The sequence below is a fragment of the Colias philodice genome, chromosome 6 (assembly GCF_061535455.1).
Source record: "Colias philodice isolate Cphi_HAF_F1 chromosome 6, ilColPhil1 Martin Lab GWU primary, whole genome shotgun sequence".
Taxonomy (NCBI): Eukaryota; Metazoa; Arthropoda; class Insecta; order Lepidoptera; family Pieridae; genus Colias; species Colias philodice.
This window is the reverse complement of record NC_143091.1, coordinates 12,912,807-12,929,100: the sequence shown is the minus strand read 5'-3', so window position 1 is coordinate 12,929,100 and position 16,294 is coordinate 12,912,807. Positions and strand designations below refer to the sequence as shown.

Genomic DNA, 16,294 nt, shown 5'->3' with positions numbered 1-16,294 from the left:
AGCATAATTAAATCGAGAAATTACTTGCAAATTCGTTTCCCATCATTTCGCTCACCCGAAACAATTCTCAAACCACACCGTCACGATACTAAATAAATTAAAAATAATTCCATCATTGTGTTCCCGGTACAATTAGGTACTGCTCAGGGCCTATTCATTACGTTGACAAGTAATTACCGGGGTTTGATTAGCAACATCGGTTCCCGCTTTCAAGTACTGCCATCTGGTGTTCAATGGAAGTTTCAATGATGGATGCGTTTTGTTACAATGTGCCCTGAATTAATCACTAGTAGAAAAGGAAACTATAATGTGTTGATTGAGATACAGCTAACAAACTTAATTCAAAGAGCAAGAACAAACATCCATTATAATGAAGGGGTAAACAGTTTATAGAGATGACTACATGAGTAGTAGTAGCACTTGATATATTTTCTTATTTTCACAAAAATTAAACTATCAATACTAGGCGCCATGTGATGTCATCTTGTATTGAAAAATTATGAAAAACTTTTAGGTAATAGAGGATGAGCATAATTTTGATTACAGTACTTATAAAACGTATTTATCATTCACTCCGGGTGTGCTAGTAATATTTTAAATGCTAATGAATGAATGAATGAAATGAATGAAATACTCTTTATTGTACATATTATACACAGTGATAAAGTTACATAGTTAAGATAGCTTATAGTAGAGATGTACAAAGAGCGGCTTTATCGCTCGTGAGCGATTTCTTCCAAGCAACTCGATGTAGATAAAGATACAGTGAGCAAGAATTAAAGAGTAGAGTAAGACAAGGAAAGAAGAAAGAATAAACATAGAAAAGTATTATACATAATGAAGGACACATAAGTTGATACATTAATATTACAATAAGATTAAAAATCCTATGCTAATATGTTCATGTCGAATATATTATATCGTTTACAATCGAATCCTCGTAATAGATAATCCATAACACAATGAAATACTGGCACGTGTTCGTAAATAACACAGAAATATTATCGACCTTGATCCTAAGAAATTAGATCATATTTTCCAAAGACCGTTCAAAACGGTTCAAATAAAAATCTCATCAAGTTTAAGAACACATTATACAAAATGCCTCGGATCCTGAGGGAAGGAAAATTAATAAACTGTCAGCTTATGACATTACGGAGACAGAGGAGCGGCGCGTTAAGACAAACATATTTCTCAATTATAATGAGTAAGTTGACGTCAAGATATTCCAAAACAAATTGTTGCTACGAAAATATAGGCCTAGAATAAAATTTTGACCTCTGACAGTTATTTTAAGTTCTTGCTCCAATTGCTGTAAAAAGATTTGTTTGAAAATAAAGTGCTCAATGGAGAAATCAGTTTATTTTTTGGACTGCCTTGAAAGGCAGTATGAGTCCATATAATATTACTAGCTTTCCGCCCGCGGTTTCGCCCGCGTTTTCAAAGAAAAACCCGCATAGTTCCCGTTCCCGAGGGATTTCCGGGATAAAACCTATCCTATCTCTCAAGTTGGATCGAACTGCACATGGTGTGCGAATTTTATTATAATCGGTTAAGTGGTTGGTAAGTCCATTGAGGACAAACAATTGTGACACGAGATTTATATATATTAAGATGTTTCTTAATTTGAATGTATAATTTTTAATGTTATTATCTATTTAATTTAGTTACGTAATATTTTAACGATTAGAAAGATCATAGGTAAATTGAGCTCTTCTCCAATCTCGCAATGCAAATTGACCTTCCGACTAGCACAATAGGACTAAAACTGAACAAATTGCATGAAACATATCAAATGCAATTCTTATAAGTAATGTATTCTACGAGAAAAATATATCCATTATATCATGTTTCTCAGAAGTAACGTCCTACAAATATTATAAATGCGAAAGTTTGTGAGGATGTATATATATTGTGTTTGTTACTCTTTCACGCAAATACTACTGAACCGATTACAATGAAATTTAGCACACATATAGAGGGTAACTTGGATTAACACATAGGTTTTATCCCGGAAATCCCACGGGAACGGGAACTATGCGAGTTTTTCTTTGATAACGCGGACGAAGCCGCGGGCGGAAATCTAGTATTTTAATATTTTCATCCTATAATCTGTCGTTTAATCCATCAGTCCTCGGAATCACAGACACAATAGAAAATCTATTGTGTCGCGCCCCGATCGGGGCTTACGGTGGTCAATGGGTTAATTTAGTATTTTTCTGTTACAAATGTTTAATTAACTAAACCTAATGAAAAGATACTGTTCGTGAAAAGATATCTTCTCTTATATATAAAAATGAATCGCAAAATGTGTTGGTAAGCGCATAACTCGAGAACGGCTGAACCGATTTCGATAATTCTTTTTTTATTATATTCCTTGAAGTACGAGGATGGTTTTTATGTAGAGAAAACGTAAATATGTACCACGGGCGAAGCCGGGGCGGACCGCTAGTTAACTATAATTACCGAGTCGGAGTTCCTTTGATAAAATAATCAATAGTCATTTATTCCATATTGCCTTCTTTGTTCTTTGTACTTTACGATTTAGTCCATTATATTTATACGTACTAAATACCATAATATAACTTTACAAAAATTGTAGGAAACTATGCGTTGAAACATTTTTAGTGATTAAAAACGAGTAGAATAAATTAACATGTTCCAGCTAATTCTAATTATTTTCATAAATATAAAATTATTATCAATAAGTTTAGTGAACATCGAGTTTTACGAAAATATATTTTATAAAGTATTGTGTACACGTATTAAAAAAACATACCAGCCGAATTGATAACCTCCTCCTTTTTTTTGAAGTCGGTTAAAAATAAAGCGACCCATCAATTTATACATTTGGCATCATATTCTTGCCACAAAATGGAATGTACTCAAAAATGAAGCCAGAGAAAGAACTACGAAATCTCAGTCGTTAAAACCAGTAAAAATTGCAACAGATTAAATGGAACGCAATAGATTTTTGTTTCTTTTTCGGTTTCCGTAGTTTCCAAACGGGTGGGACTTTGGAAAAATAAAAAATAAATTCTTTGCATTTAATCGGAGGCGATTGAGCGGCTAGTGGGCCCGATTTCTGTTGACCAAATTGCTTTAATCGAGTGAATCGGATCTTTGCTGTTATTATACTACTGTTTAACCTGACCCCGCTTGAAATTGAATATTATTAATTGTATCGCTCTGAAGATAAAATCCCTCACAGAAATACGGAATGAGGTGTTGAACATGCGTTTATAAATATTTTTTTCAACTCAAGGAAAGTGAACTGAAGATAAAAAGCATCTCTACAAAAGACAAATCATTTCTTTATGCATTAAATTAATGTAGCGCTCTAAATAAATTCTAATTATTAGTTAAATTACAGGAATTAATACGGTACTTAAAGCAATTACTTTTACAATACACTATAAATTTATTATAATATGTATATTACACAGCTCAAACGTTAGTGGGATATAAATTTATTTGCTCAAGTTATACCACGTGTAAGACCAAATTAAAACAACGTATAAAATATGAACGCAATAAAGAAAGGTTTTCAAATTAGGTAACTTTATGCAGAAAATTTGAGCGGACGTGTTCGCGAACACAGGCTTAATATTTTCCCTCCTTTAACTTCTTATTATAAGCGGATTAAACGCGGCAAAAGGCAGATTCTTTTAACGCTTTTTAATTAAAGAATATGCTTTGTCAGCTCCAGTGCAGTTCAATTAGGATAAAGACACGTATTTCTTTTCTTTAGTGTCTTTTTAGTTATTGGTTCTACATGATATCGTGATGGTTTCGTGTGCCTGGTGGAATAAAATCTGAATGTTTAGTACTAAAGATTCCTGAAGACTCTTGCTTCTAAAGCTCTTAAAGCTCTTATTTATGTTTTACTAGAGGTCCGCCCCGGCCTCGCCCGTGGTACATATTTCGCAATAAAAGGTAGCCTATGTCCTTTCTCGGGTATCAAAATATCTCCATACCAAATTTCATGCAAATTGGTTCAGTAGTTTAGGCGTGATTGAGTAACAGACAGACAGACAGACATAGTTACTTTCGCATTTATAATATTAGTATGGATTGCACCTTAACTCTAAATCTGACTATTTTTCCTACATTCAAATGTTTTCAATAAGCATTTTGAAATAAACACATTGAAAATATTAATTTATTAATGCACATTTATTTATCGAATAATGTTTGTGGTAGACCTTAAATTCATGAAATAAGTCGACCTTTTATTTCCACTCCAAAACCGTTGACGTTTGCGGTTGGATTGTTGTTAATTAATCATGCAAATATAAATAATAATTTAATAATTTTTAATAAACAAAATTTATTGTGAAAGAATAGAAGCAGTTCGTCAACTTATATATATAAATTTAAGATTTCATCGATAAAATTCTAAGGGTCTATTATATTCTAAGGGTATCTAGGTACTATAATATGTAAATGTATGAAATAAAGCCAGTCACATACATGAAGCTTAAGACCATTACAGTCCTTTGTGGGTCGTAGTGTAGGTACTAAATGACTACTAAATATTAAATACTAGCGACCCGCCCCGGCTTCGCACGGGTGCAATGCTGATACTAACTGTGAACGTTGAAACTGTGAACGTTGTATATAAAAACATAGCGTCCCGCTCCGACTTCGCACGGGTATAAAATAGATAGCCGGGCGGCCGGCCGGTACCGCCGCAAACGCTACGTCCCGCAATTTTTAAATCTGTAATATCTTCGAAAATATTCACTTAAATCATACGGTGTAAAGGGCTATATAGATCTATATTAAATGAACAATGTATTCAAGGTATTTAATTGGTTAAGGATTAATGCTGTATTGGTTAAAATCGCATCGAAAATTAGCCATTATTTGTCGTAAAAAGTAAATGACAAAAAAAAAGTTATTGTGGGTTATCCATAAGAGATAGACATATACCATCGCGGACTTTTCTGTAGACCTTTTCAATGTCTATAATACTTAGTACATTATTTTGATAAAATTCGTAGGGTTCAGCCTGCGTCTGCAATTTAAGCGGAAAAAATGTAATGTTTTTACGACATCACATTAGAAACCTCAAAAATAACAGTACTTCTCCACTATTTAATGGATGTTTTTATACATATATAAACCTTCCTCTTGAATCACTCTATCTATTAAAAAAAACCGCATCAAAATCTGTTGCGTAGTTTCAAAGATTTAAGCGTACAAAGGGACATAGGGACATAGGGACAGGGAAAGCGACTTTGTTTTATACTATGTAGTGATAGTGATAATTTATTCATTATAGCAATAGTAAACCCACTATTATGAACACTAAAGAGAATGTAACAAGCACAATAAAATGATGGATTACTAAGAAGTAATCGATCGTACAATTTACAAGCCATTTTCAAGTTGTTTTAAACATTTTAGTTTTTTTACTAACATTTTTTTTTCTCACATAAAGTTAACGCTAATTATTTAAAATTAATTAAATATCCTCTCCGCATTGCATAATTCAATAGATTAATATCCATAAATTAATAATTAATTTTGTATGATCGAACCGGGCGCAGGTGTGTTCCCGTCGGGCGGTATTATCCGACGTTACGTAGTGCGCTGTATCACGCTTGTCATCTTTATTTGGTAGGAGTATAATTACCCGTTGAATTAATTACCGTAATGTCTAGTGGGTTATGGATTATATACTGCCTATTTCTACGGAGAAATAGAATCTAGTTAAATATTTTTATCTCCAAAAGATGGGCAAGCTATAAACTGCAAACAATGATATTATTTTCTTAATTTTTTTGTCGATTTTGAAGCTGGTTGGCATTGTAAATTTATTTTATGATTCTTTGTTTTGTGTGTTCCATTAAACTTTCATATACATCTTTCATCTTTCATATATCCTTTGAACAAATCGGTTAGTAATAAACATACTTCTGTGTTTTTACACGCTTTATATTAGCTTCACCTGTATGTTTGTTTGTTTGTAACCGACTTCTTTGGGCGCGATTTTGACCCACTTGAAACGGCCAGATTTCGTTCAAACTTTGTAGATTTATTGAGGACCGATGACAATACACTAATTTGATAAAAATTTTCTATTTTTTAGTTCGGTTTTCTATAAAAAGCGTGTTTTTTAGTTTTTTTTAACTACATATTATTTTTTATTAGTGTTTTACAAAGCTTGTATGACTGATTGATCACGATATTATTCGTTTGTTATAATAATGTTATAAATTAATTCCCAACTGGCAACCCGAACCGAGTGGGTGTTTATAAAAATGAGCTGAACAGCGGATTTGACACACTTTGCGTTGGGCTCTCGGACGTAACGGTCGTTTTGGTTGTGCTTAGTTGTGTTAATAATTATTTTGAGTCGATTATTATTTTATTGTTGAAAGTAGACATATAAAGTCATTTTGTAAGGAATAAAACTTTTCTAGGTTAAATTTAAAATCGTTAAGATCAGAATTGGGATTGCCACGCGTTTTAGACCGTTTGCCATCTAAATTTAGTGCTTATTAGTTGTTGTTCAGTTCAGTTGTTCAGTGTTGAAAGAACATTATCTCAACCGTAGCGAAATAACATCCGTTGCGTCCTGTGAGCGGGAGTCATTAAGTACCTTGGGGTTATTGATTAGTCATGGTCAGGTTAGGCCGAGTCGGGGAAGCAAAGTTGTTAAGAAAATAACTAGTTGCTATGATAATAACAGGTGCTACGGGACAGTTCTCAACATGCTACGTGTTGAAGGAGGCAACAAGGGTTCCCAGTGGTACGATGTGCTGTGCGCTGGCAATGGCACGTGCGCTGTACATCCACTGCGCCGCTGCAGTTGCTGACAACGGGCTTCCGGGCTGCTTGCAACCAATCTACGGCGCCGGGATGCATGCGTGAACGAGGAACGACGGTAGCCACTCACCGCTGCTGTCGAAGACTTTGTGTTTGTGGTGCTATTGTTTATAGACCACTTAGAGAACATACGAGGGTATGGGTCTCTGTTTTGAAAGTTTGTGGTGCTATTGTTTATAGACCACTTAGAGAACATATGAGGGTATGGGTCTCTGTTTTGAAAGTTTGTGGTGCTATTGTTTATAGACCACTAGAGGACATACATGGGTATGGGTCTCTGTTTTGAAAGTTTGTGGTGCTATTGTTTATAGACCACTAGAGGACATACATGGGTATGGGTCTCTCTGTTTTGAAAGTTTGTGGTGCTATTGTTTATAGACCACTAGAGAACGTACAAAAGGTATGGGTCTCTCTGTTTTGAAAGTTTGTGGTGCTATTGTTTATAGACCACTAGAGAACGTACAAAAGGTATGGGTCTCTCTGTTTTAAATTTTTGTGGTGCTAATGTGTGGCCTAAACACACAGAGACACTAACACTTAGAGAACATGCAAAATGTATGGGTCTCTGTTTTTTAACAGGTTGTCGCTTATGAGAGCACTTGGAGCCACTGTCGTTACGACGGTGTATTACATTTTGAGTTTTATCTATATTCGTGTTAAGTCTGAAGGTATCTAATTCTGTAATAAGTATTTGCTTTTTAATACACCTTGTCTATGGCCGCTTGAGTGCACGCTTGCGTCCATGGCACTGGTAATGGTAAAATAGAGATGAAGGTCATTTTTCATTCCCCTGCATAAGATATACGCTTCAGACTATAACGCGAAACTAGGTTGATTGCTAACAAGTTTCCTTTATGTTCCTGAGACAGCGCTAAGGCGATGTTGAGTAGATTTCAAGGGATGAAGCAAGCAGGTTGGATGGATCTGATGTTACTTGCTAGTGGTAGAAGTCATGCTGCGGTCGAGGACGCCGCACTGTCAGGAACGGCCGTGTTATAAATTAATTCCCAACTGGCAACCCGAACCGAGTGGGTGTTTATAAAAATGAGCTGAACAGCGGATTTGACACACTTTGCGTTGGGCTCTCGGACGTAACGGTCGTTTTGGTTGTGCTTAGTTGTGTTAATAATTATTTTGAGTCGATTATTATTTTATTGTTGAAAGTAGACATATAAAGTCATTTTGTAAGGAATAAAACTTTTCTAGGTTAAATTTAAAATCGTTAAGAATAACTATAATAATAACAACGAGGCAATCTGTGTGACAAGAAAAAGGTAAAATATGCTGATCAGTGTTATTAGATGACCTTGATAAAAATCGATACAGGTCATACATGGAGCAAATGGAACTACTAATTGTAATTTAGTAAGCTTTTTTTTTGGTTTCAGCAACTTTTCATATTAATTTTTTTTTTAATTCTTATAGCACCTTATACAATTTATTCTATCTCATTTGGAAGCATTTTTTTATTTACCTTTAGGTTACAGTCCATGGAACTTTTATCATCTTTGAAAGTTTTAAATAGACTTACTCGGTTAAATATTACAGTTCATATTTCAAGGTTTAAGTACATTATTCAACAATTACTCCATACAAGGAGTAATTAGTATGACAAGATATTCGTCATGTACATTGTACGTAATGTGTGAAACTATAGTAGTGAAATATATAAATAGTTTATCCTTTTATAAATTAAAAGATTAATCAATATAATAGGAGTTAAAATCAACGATTTAATAAAACATAAGTAGCGATGTAATGTATTTTTCGACTAATTTAGTAAGTAACAGGAATAGTTAGCACCAAAGTATTCTCTAATGAAAAAGTAACTACCTTTTACTTTTCGGTATAATGTCGATTTTGCTATTGGACAACATTAATTAATCTTACTGAATAAGGTCATTATTCAAATTCACAACTTTCAATGTGAGTACAGCGAGTTGGAGAACTATATGCCTTAGAAAGGAAAAGTCGTTTACACATTACGATTACGACACATTTTATTTATCTAGGTGATCGTCCTATGTAACCATCCGCATTATATGCCTTTTTGGGGGAAACCTTAGTTATACCATGCCTAACTGGAGGAACTTAAACTTTTTATGTTATATAAAAGATTGGAGATGGAAATTTTTGAAAATGCCTTTTTTATAAAAAGAAAGCGGGCAAACGACATTGAACTGTGAGGTCGCACGGTTGCGTTCGATCATCACCGCTCATGAGCCTTCACAAGAATCCATGTGAAATTGTTGTCGGTCTTATAATTAAAATAAGTACCTTCCCCAAATACCAATAAATTGCTGGTGTTGTTATTAAAAAAATACAGTGAAATGGAATTTGAATACATGAAAAGTGATGTTAAGAATTAGAGGTGTAATTATTAATAAAACACGTTGAGGATTTAATGTCGCGGATGATTTTTATAGAAACATACTAACATCCAATTTACACTTGTTGGCATCCTATCATTACAATCACATATCAAGAACCGGACACGACAATCGTATCGTAACCATATCGTGATCTCTAAAAACCCCGCAAAGCGCTCGCCCGGAAACGGGCTGTCGTTAACAAACATTCGCTTTATTAGTTCCATAGTCCGTATTTGCTTGCTCGACATATTTTATTGCATTCCTGACGGGCGTAATTAAAACACGCGAAATTTCGTTATTATTTCATATTAAAAACTGTACAAACGTGTATGTTAAAATAAATGTAAATTGTTGTATTTTTCCTCGCAAAAATTTCATAAATGAAAATTTTTTGAAAGTACGCAGGAAAGCGTTTTTCTAATACCATGTTTCTATTTGTATTTTTGTTTGTAGACTCAAAATTAAATGTTTTTAATACAAATAGGAGGTCATTTCATGAAAAACATGATATCGTAGATGCAAATATGGTAGGATAAATATTCATCCAGAACTGCTAAATCATTATTTTCACATCCATAGTATAAGAAATAGATGAAAGCCTCACCGTCCCCTGAGCGAGTCGTCTCCTTCTGCGTCTGGTTGAAGCTGCATCCCGCTCTGGGCCCAGGTTACTGTGAGCCAGTCTGCAACAATACAAATGAAGTTTTTTTTTCTTTATTGCACTTACTTAATATACATACTATTCTATACAAGAGAGGAAAAAATTAAACAGTTAACTTACAGATAGCTTAAACTAAGTACCTACAATTGGCGGTTCCAGACAACCAAAGCTGCATAGTAATATAGCGTGATAACTCTTTTTCTTCTTTTTCAACACTTTATACCATGCCTAACTGGAGGTACTTAAACTTTTTATGTTATATAAAAGATTGGAGATGGAAATTTTCGAAAATGCCTTTTTTATAAAAAGAAAGCGGTCAAATGACATTGAACTGTGAGGTCGCACGGTTGCGTGCGATTATCACCGCTCATGAGCCTTCACAAGAATCCATATGAAATTGTTGTGGTAAATTGTTGTTGTTGTTATAATAAAAATGAGGACGATGCGTTTTAACTAAATAAAATCTTTCTAAAATTTTAAATGCATTGGTAGTCAAATAAATAAAGAAATCAAAATAATAAATTTAAATCAATTCCCAATTCAAATACAAGTTGTTATAGTACACAATAATTACATAACGTCGTTTCTCCCAAGTTTTCCTTACAATTTTTGGCTAACGCAATCAACGATCAGAAAGAGGTTGGGAAACGTGTATAAATCGATACAGCACGTGAATTCTGGGCTCGACGGTACTTTACTTGAGTCTCCGGGAGTTATTATATGGGTATTTATTTAGTACAAGTACAAATTAAAGTTATAAGCAATTTGTTCAAGCTGGAGAAATATTTCTGCACAAGTAGTAAGTAGTAAGCTTTATTTTAATATTGCTAAGTAAAAAGGACAAAGTTTGTGACTTTGTTTCTGCTCTAAAGTGAAGCGTTAAAACGGTTGATCAGACTGCATGATATTTCGCTTAGAGATAGATTATAATATAGATTAGTTTAATCAAGATGCCACACGAATAATTATAAGTTATAAAACAAATATCCAGGACACTAACTATTATATTTATTCTTTCATTCGCATTTCTTATACTTAAATAATAATCTTATATATAAAAATGAATCGCAAAATGTGTTGGTAAGCGCATAACTCGAGAACGGCTGAACCGATTTCGATAATTCTTTTTTTATTATATTCCTTGAAGTACGAGGATGGTTTTTATGTAGAGAAAACGTAAACATGTACCACGGGCGAAGCCGGGGCGGACCGCTAGTAGTTAATATAATCACAATCAAAACAAACCAAGGAGAGGGATTTTAATAATAATTTTTAATCCTTCGTTAGCGCTGCAAGAAATCCACGCCCCTTCCTCTAAGACCACCTCAAAGCATACGAATACTTAGATAATAATTAGAGCTTAAATAGAGTATCAACAGATATCAAATCAAATAACCAACGTGAAACTGAAGGTACGGATCTAGTTTGATGTTTCATTCCATTATCTCTAAAGAAATATTAAAACTTCGAATAACATTTGTGATATTGAATAAATAAATAATATAAAATATTACCCCCAACTTTATAAAGATGTTTTGTTAAACTTTTTCTTTCGCTCCGCGTCCCAAGGCCCGTCATATCGCATATCATCCATCTTTGTTGCCATGACAACCGGGAAAATACCTAAAGAAACCTGAATATTCTCGTTATCATTTACAATAATTGCCAGTCACGCTATCTGAGTCGCTCACAAAATATTACGATGCTAAAGTTTTGTACCAAGGAGGGTAACTATTGTTTTGTCGTAATTTGAAAATTAATAATGGTAGTTACGAACTTCTACATTTCAATTGTTACGTAAAACTAAATTTTGAAATTGTTTTGTCGTTCATTATTTATGTAACAGTCGAATTTCCTGTGGACCACTTAATAATATAATTTTCAGGACATTGTTTCATTTTGTGGTCAATTTTTTTAGTAGGAAGTTTAATTAAAGTACAGTTTATCTTATTAGGTCTGCATAAATTTATGCTAAGAGTGATTGTGTTTTTCGATATTGAATAAATAAAACGTAGGTATCGAAAAAGTATTTCCTCCGTTATCAATAATTATACAGCTCTAAAATGTAAACCAAATTTCCTTTGTCTTCTAAATATACGCAATTGTGTATAAGTAAAGGGCACAAAAGTAAATAAAATTAAGAACCCCATCCTTCCGCCTAATCCATTCTTCAAAATACCATCTCACCGGTTTTTTACATAATTGAGTAAAAGTTAACGACCCCTAAATCATCCGCATTTTAATATTGGCCAGAGAATAAAATTGCCTTATTTAACTCATTAAAAATAAGACAATCTTTTAAGGAAATATTTTATTGTTTGAAAGTAGGTATTTATTTAGTGAAATATATTTTAAAACTGCTCGTGTGTTTGAATCATAATAATATTTTTTATTTATTTAATATTATAATACGTGTTCTATGTTTATAGTATTATTTATAAGAGTAAGTTTAAAAATGGCTACCACAATTTAACAAAACACATATTTGAATCATTTCGACCATTTTTACTTCCGCATTAGCGAATTATAATCCAATTAAAATAAATTAATTGCATGCATGAGGTTCGCAAAAAAGTCATAATTAACTAATACTTTTTTTAAGACATCTAAACTATTAAACAGTTTACCTATACTTCTATTAACATTTAGGAACTAAAAATATAGCATTTACGCATCACATGTATGATTGAATTATGTAAAGTTGACGTATGTTCTGACGAGGGTCTGCGGGTGACTGTAGTTTTTGCGTGTGTCTAATTTATCAGGCCGCAACTTGTCTTGTTTTTGGGATCCCGTAGTTATGAGGAAATAGCCTTAATTTAAATTGTTCGAGCGTGTGATTGTTATTTTGATATGGCTTTGGAAGTACGGTACGAAAGCTTTCTAATTTTTATCCGTGAGGGATTTTAATCGTGATGTTATTACAGTGTATGTCTAAATAGTAGTTCATGTAGTTTTCGCAACCTCGCCTGAGCGTGTCTTACTTCTAGTTCAAATAGCTTACTAAAGTCCCTCAGAAATAAAATGACTACCCCAGAAATCTTAGGTGCCCATACCACCATTACGTGATTCTATAGTCCATGTTCTCAATTATGTTGTTTGGTGCTCAAGAACGGTAATTTAAAAAAATCGGATTACCGATAACTCTATTTACAAATAGATGTCCATAAATTATAATGAAGTACAAGTGAAGTACCTACTCATAAGGGGTCGTACAAATTTCCATATATTTTAATAACAAAATGAATCTTAATATTGTTTTAAAACATAATTTCCTTTTAGTCTGTTTAAAATCATAATTATTCCTTTGTAGAATGTGTTTAATCGCAGACTTCATAAGCAGCTTATAAAAACAAAGTTTCATGCTAAGCTATTCAGTATTCTGTTTAAGTCCTTCTTAATATAAAGCCAGTTTCTTATCGTCAAAGATAAAATAATATTTTATTTAGGTATTTCGATAAAATCAAATAATAAGTTCTAGCTCTTTCTTAGTCGAATTTAATGTGTGTTTTTGTAAGATTTATTTATTTATTTATTTATTTATAGATGCACCAACAGTAACACAATTTGTAACATTATATAAGTAATCGTACATAAAGTCTTAATCTAAATTGGCTACTAATTATAGGTACATACAGCATTACTTGAGAATTGGATTGAATTTAATTTAAATAATTATACACAGAAAAAAAAATGTCAGATATAGAGCAATGTGAAAACAATATTGTCAAAAATAATTATAGGAATTCAATTACATTTTTACAGGAATTCAATAACAGTGTCCATAGAGATAATTTTGATAATTTTATTCTTGAAGGACCAAAATGAGTCGTGAAAGATGTCAACATCATTATTTATATTAATCTTATTGAAAGCACGCATTAGTCTGTTCATGGGGCTATACTTCTTTAAGTTTGTACGAGACGAAGAGGCAGAAAAGGTATTAACTATCGCATAACGTGGGATTGAACGGGGAACAGTTAAATTAATATAAGTTAAAAGATTGGTGTTTAGATTGCCATTTACGATTTTATGCAAAGTATAAAGATCCAAAAGGTGACGACGATTTTCCAAAGAAATAAGTTTGAAATGCTCTAACCTATCATTGTATGGGGCCCTATAGTTGATGTGAGCATCCTTAAAAGCTAAAAATTTTGTGAATGCCTTTTGTACTTTTTCTATTCGTGCAATGTGTCGTTGATAGTGAGGGTTCCATATTGCACTAGCATATTCCAGCACACTGCGGACGAGAGAATTGAATAAAATAACCAAAGGCGCAGTTCTGTGAAAATCCTTAGTATTCCTTTTGATAAAACCCAACATACGCCATGCTTTTGAAATAATATCCTCAAAGTGATGTGAGAAAGTAAGTTTAGAGTCAAAGTATACACCCAAATCGCGAGCAACAGATACTTCCTTGATAAGTTCCATGTTAATGTAATAATCTGAATTCAATTTTTTAATTTTTCTAGAGAATTTAATATGTAAACACTTGTCAACATTAATTTCCATCCTATTATCAATACACCATTTATGAACAGCATTTATGTCTTGTTGAAGTAAAAATGCATCTGCTAAACTATTTACCGTCCTGTACAATTTTAAATCATCTGCAAAAATTGCACATTGACTATATTTTACACAGTCTGAAATATCATTAATAAAAATCAAGAAAAGGGCCGGGCCTAGATGCGAGCCCTGAGGGACACCAGAAGTTGCAACAAATTCATGGGACGTATAACCCCCCACGGTAACTCTTTGTATTCTATTGTGAAGATAAGAACGAAACCAATCCAAAAGACGCCCGTGGAATCCATAATTTTTTAATTTTTGTAAGAGAGTGAAATGATCCACCCTATCGAAAGCACTACTAAAGTCAGTGTATACAGCATCTACTTCACTGCCACTGTCGAGATTATTGCAGATGTAAAAAGCATAATGTAGCAAGTTTGAGACCGTTGAGCGGTTTTTACAAAAACCGTGTTGAAAATCGTTAATTAGATTATTGAAGTATGGCATAATAGTGGAAAGCACCAAGCGTTCAAATACTTTAGAAAACGTGTTCAATATAGATATAGGACGGTAATTTTTGGTGTCATTCTTATCTCCTTTTTTGTGAATAGGTATAACATTAGCAAGTTTCCATTGTTTAGGAAAGAGTGAAGAATCAAGAGATTTTTGAAATATAATTTTCAGAGGAAGTGACAGATTTGTGTATGTTCTAGTTATAAACAAGGGTGGTACACCATCAGGCCCGGCACCTTTACTAGAATCAAGAGATTGGAGTAATTTTGCTATATAGTCCTGACTCAAGGCGATATTGTGGATAAAGAATTGGGGATACTTATCCTCAGTATCAGAAATAAAATTCTTATCACTCTTGGAATAAATCGACTCAAAATGAGAAGCGAAAAGTTTGCAAATACCCTGCCCCGTATCAGACGTTACATTGCCTAGTTTCATTTCGGATGGAATATTTGATGAACAACCTTTTCGGTTATTTATAAACGCCCAAAATTTCTTAGGGTTTTGTATAATAGATGACTCAATACTAGAAATGTATTCCTTGTAACGGATCTTAATTAGATCGCTTATCCTTTTGTTTAAGATACCTACCTCTAGCTTGTCCCTCGGATTGTGATATATTTTTAGCCTCTTGCGAATTTTTTCCTTCTCAGATATTAGTTTCTTAAGGTCAGTTGTATACCAAATTGGGTATTTATTACTTTTAATAATCCGTTTGGGTACATGAGCATCAATAGTTTTATAGATAATTTTATAAAATTTAGAAACCATGATATTGACATCATCACAAGGCAAAAGTTCCTGTTCCCATTCAATTTTAGACAGTTCAGAGTTAATAACACTGAAATCGGCTTTAAAAAAGTTGTGAATTTCAAGCGGTTTGTGTCTCAAATAATTACATGTAATCGAAGCTATTTTTATACAGATTGCGGGGTGGTAAGGATCTAGTTTTGATAAGGGAACAGTAACCTTTGAGACGTTAATGTTACAAAAACGTCCAAAAACTAAGTCTAACGTCCGTTGTTTAAAATTTTTAATACTGTTAAATTGAATAAGATCATTTTGAGACATAAAGTCAATCAGTGATGTCCCTAAAATATTGGAATAATTACAAGGACGTAATAAGTCATCTTCTAACTCCCAATCAATGAAACCTAAGTTAAAGTCGCCAATTACCAAAACTTCACTAGAATTAGATTGAATTACATTATTGATATTATCTAAAACACAGTTCAAAATATCGGGACACACTGGCGGTGCTATGTAAACCGCGCATATTAAAATATCTTTTACCATACCATTAATCTTACACCTAAGTGATACCCAAAGATCTTCGTGGGGACTTTCAAAGTGTCGAAATCGAACAGAATGAATAGATTTGGATACAGCTATAATAACT

General features: G+C 33.2%; 1 protein-coding gene across 1 annotated transcript in view; it reads right to left on the bottom strand.

Annotated features, from left to right (window-relative positions):
- Corin (corin serine peptidase) overlaps positions 1-16,294 on the bottom strand; it is an 89,483-nt gene that overhangs the window by 54,491 nt on the left and 18,698 nt on the right. The window contains exon 2 of the mRNA XM_089696859.1: positions 9,814-9,892. Within this exon, the coding sequence (XP_089552985.1) occupies positions 9,814-9,892 (79 nt within the window). The remainder of the gene's footprint in view (positions 1-9,813; positions 9,893-16,294) is intronic.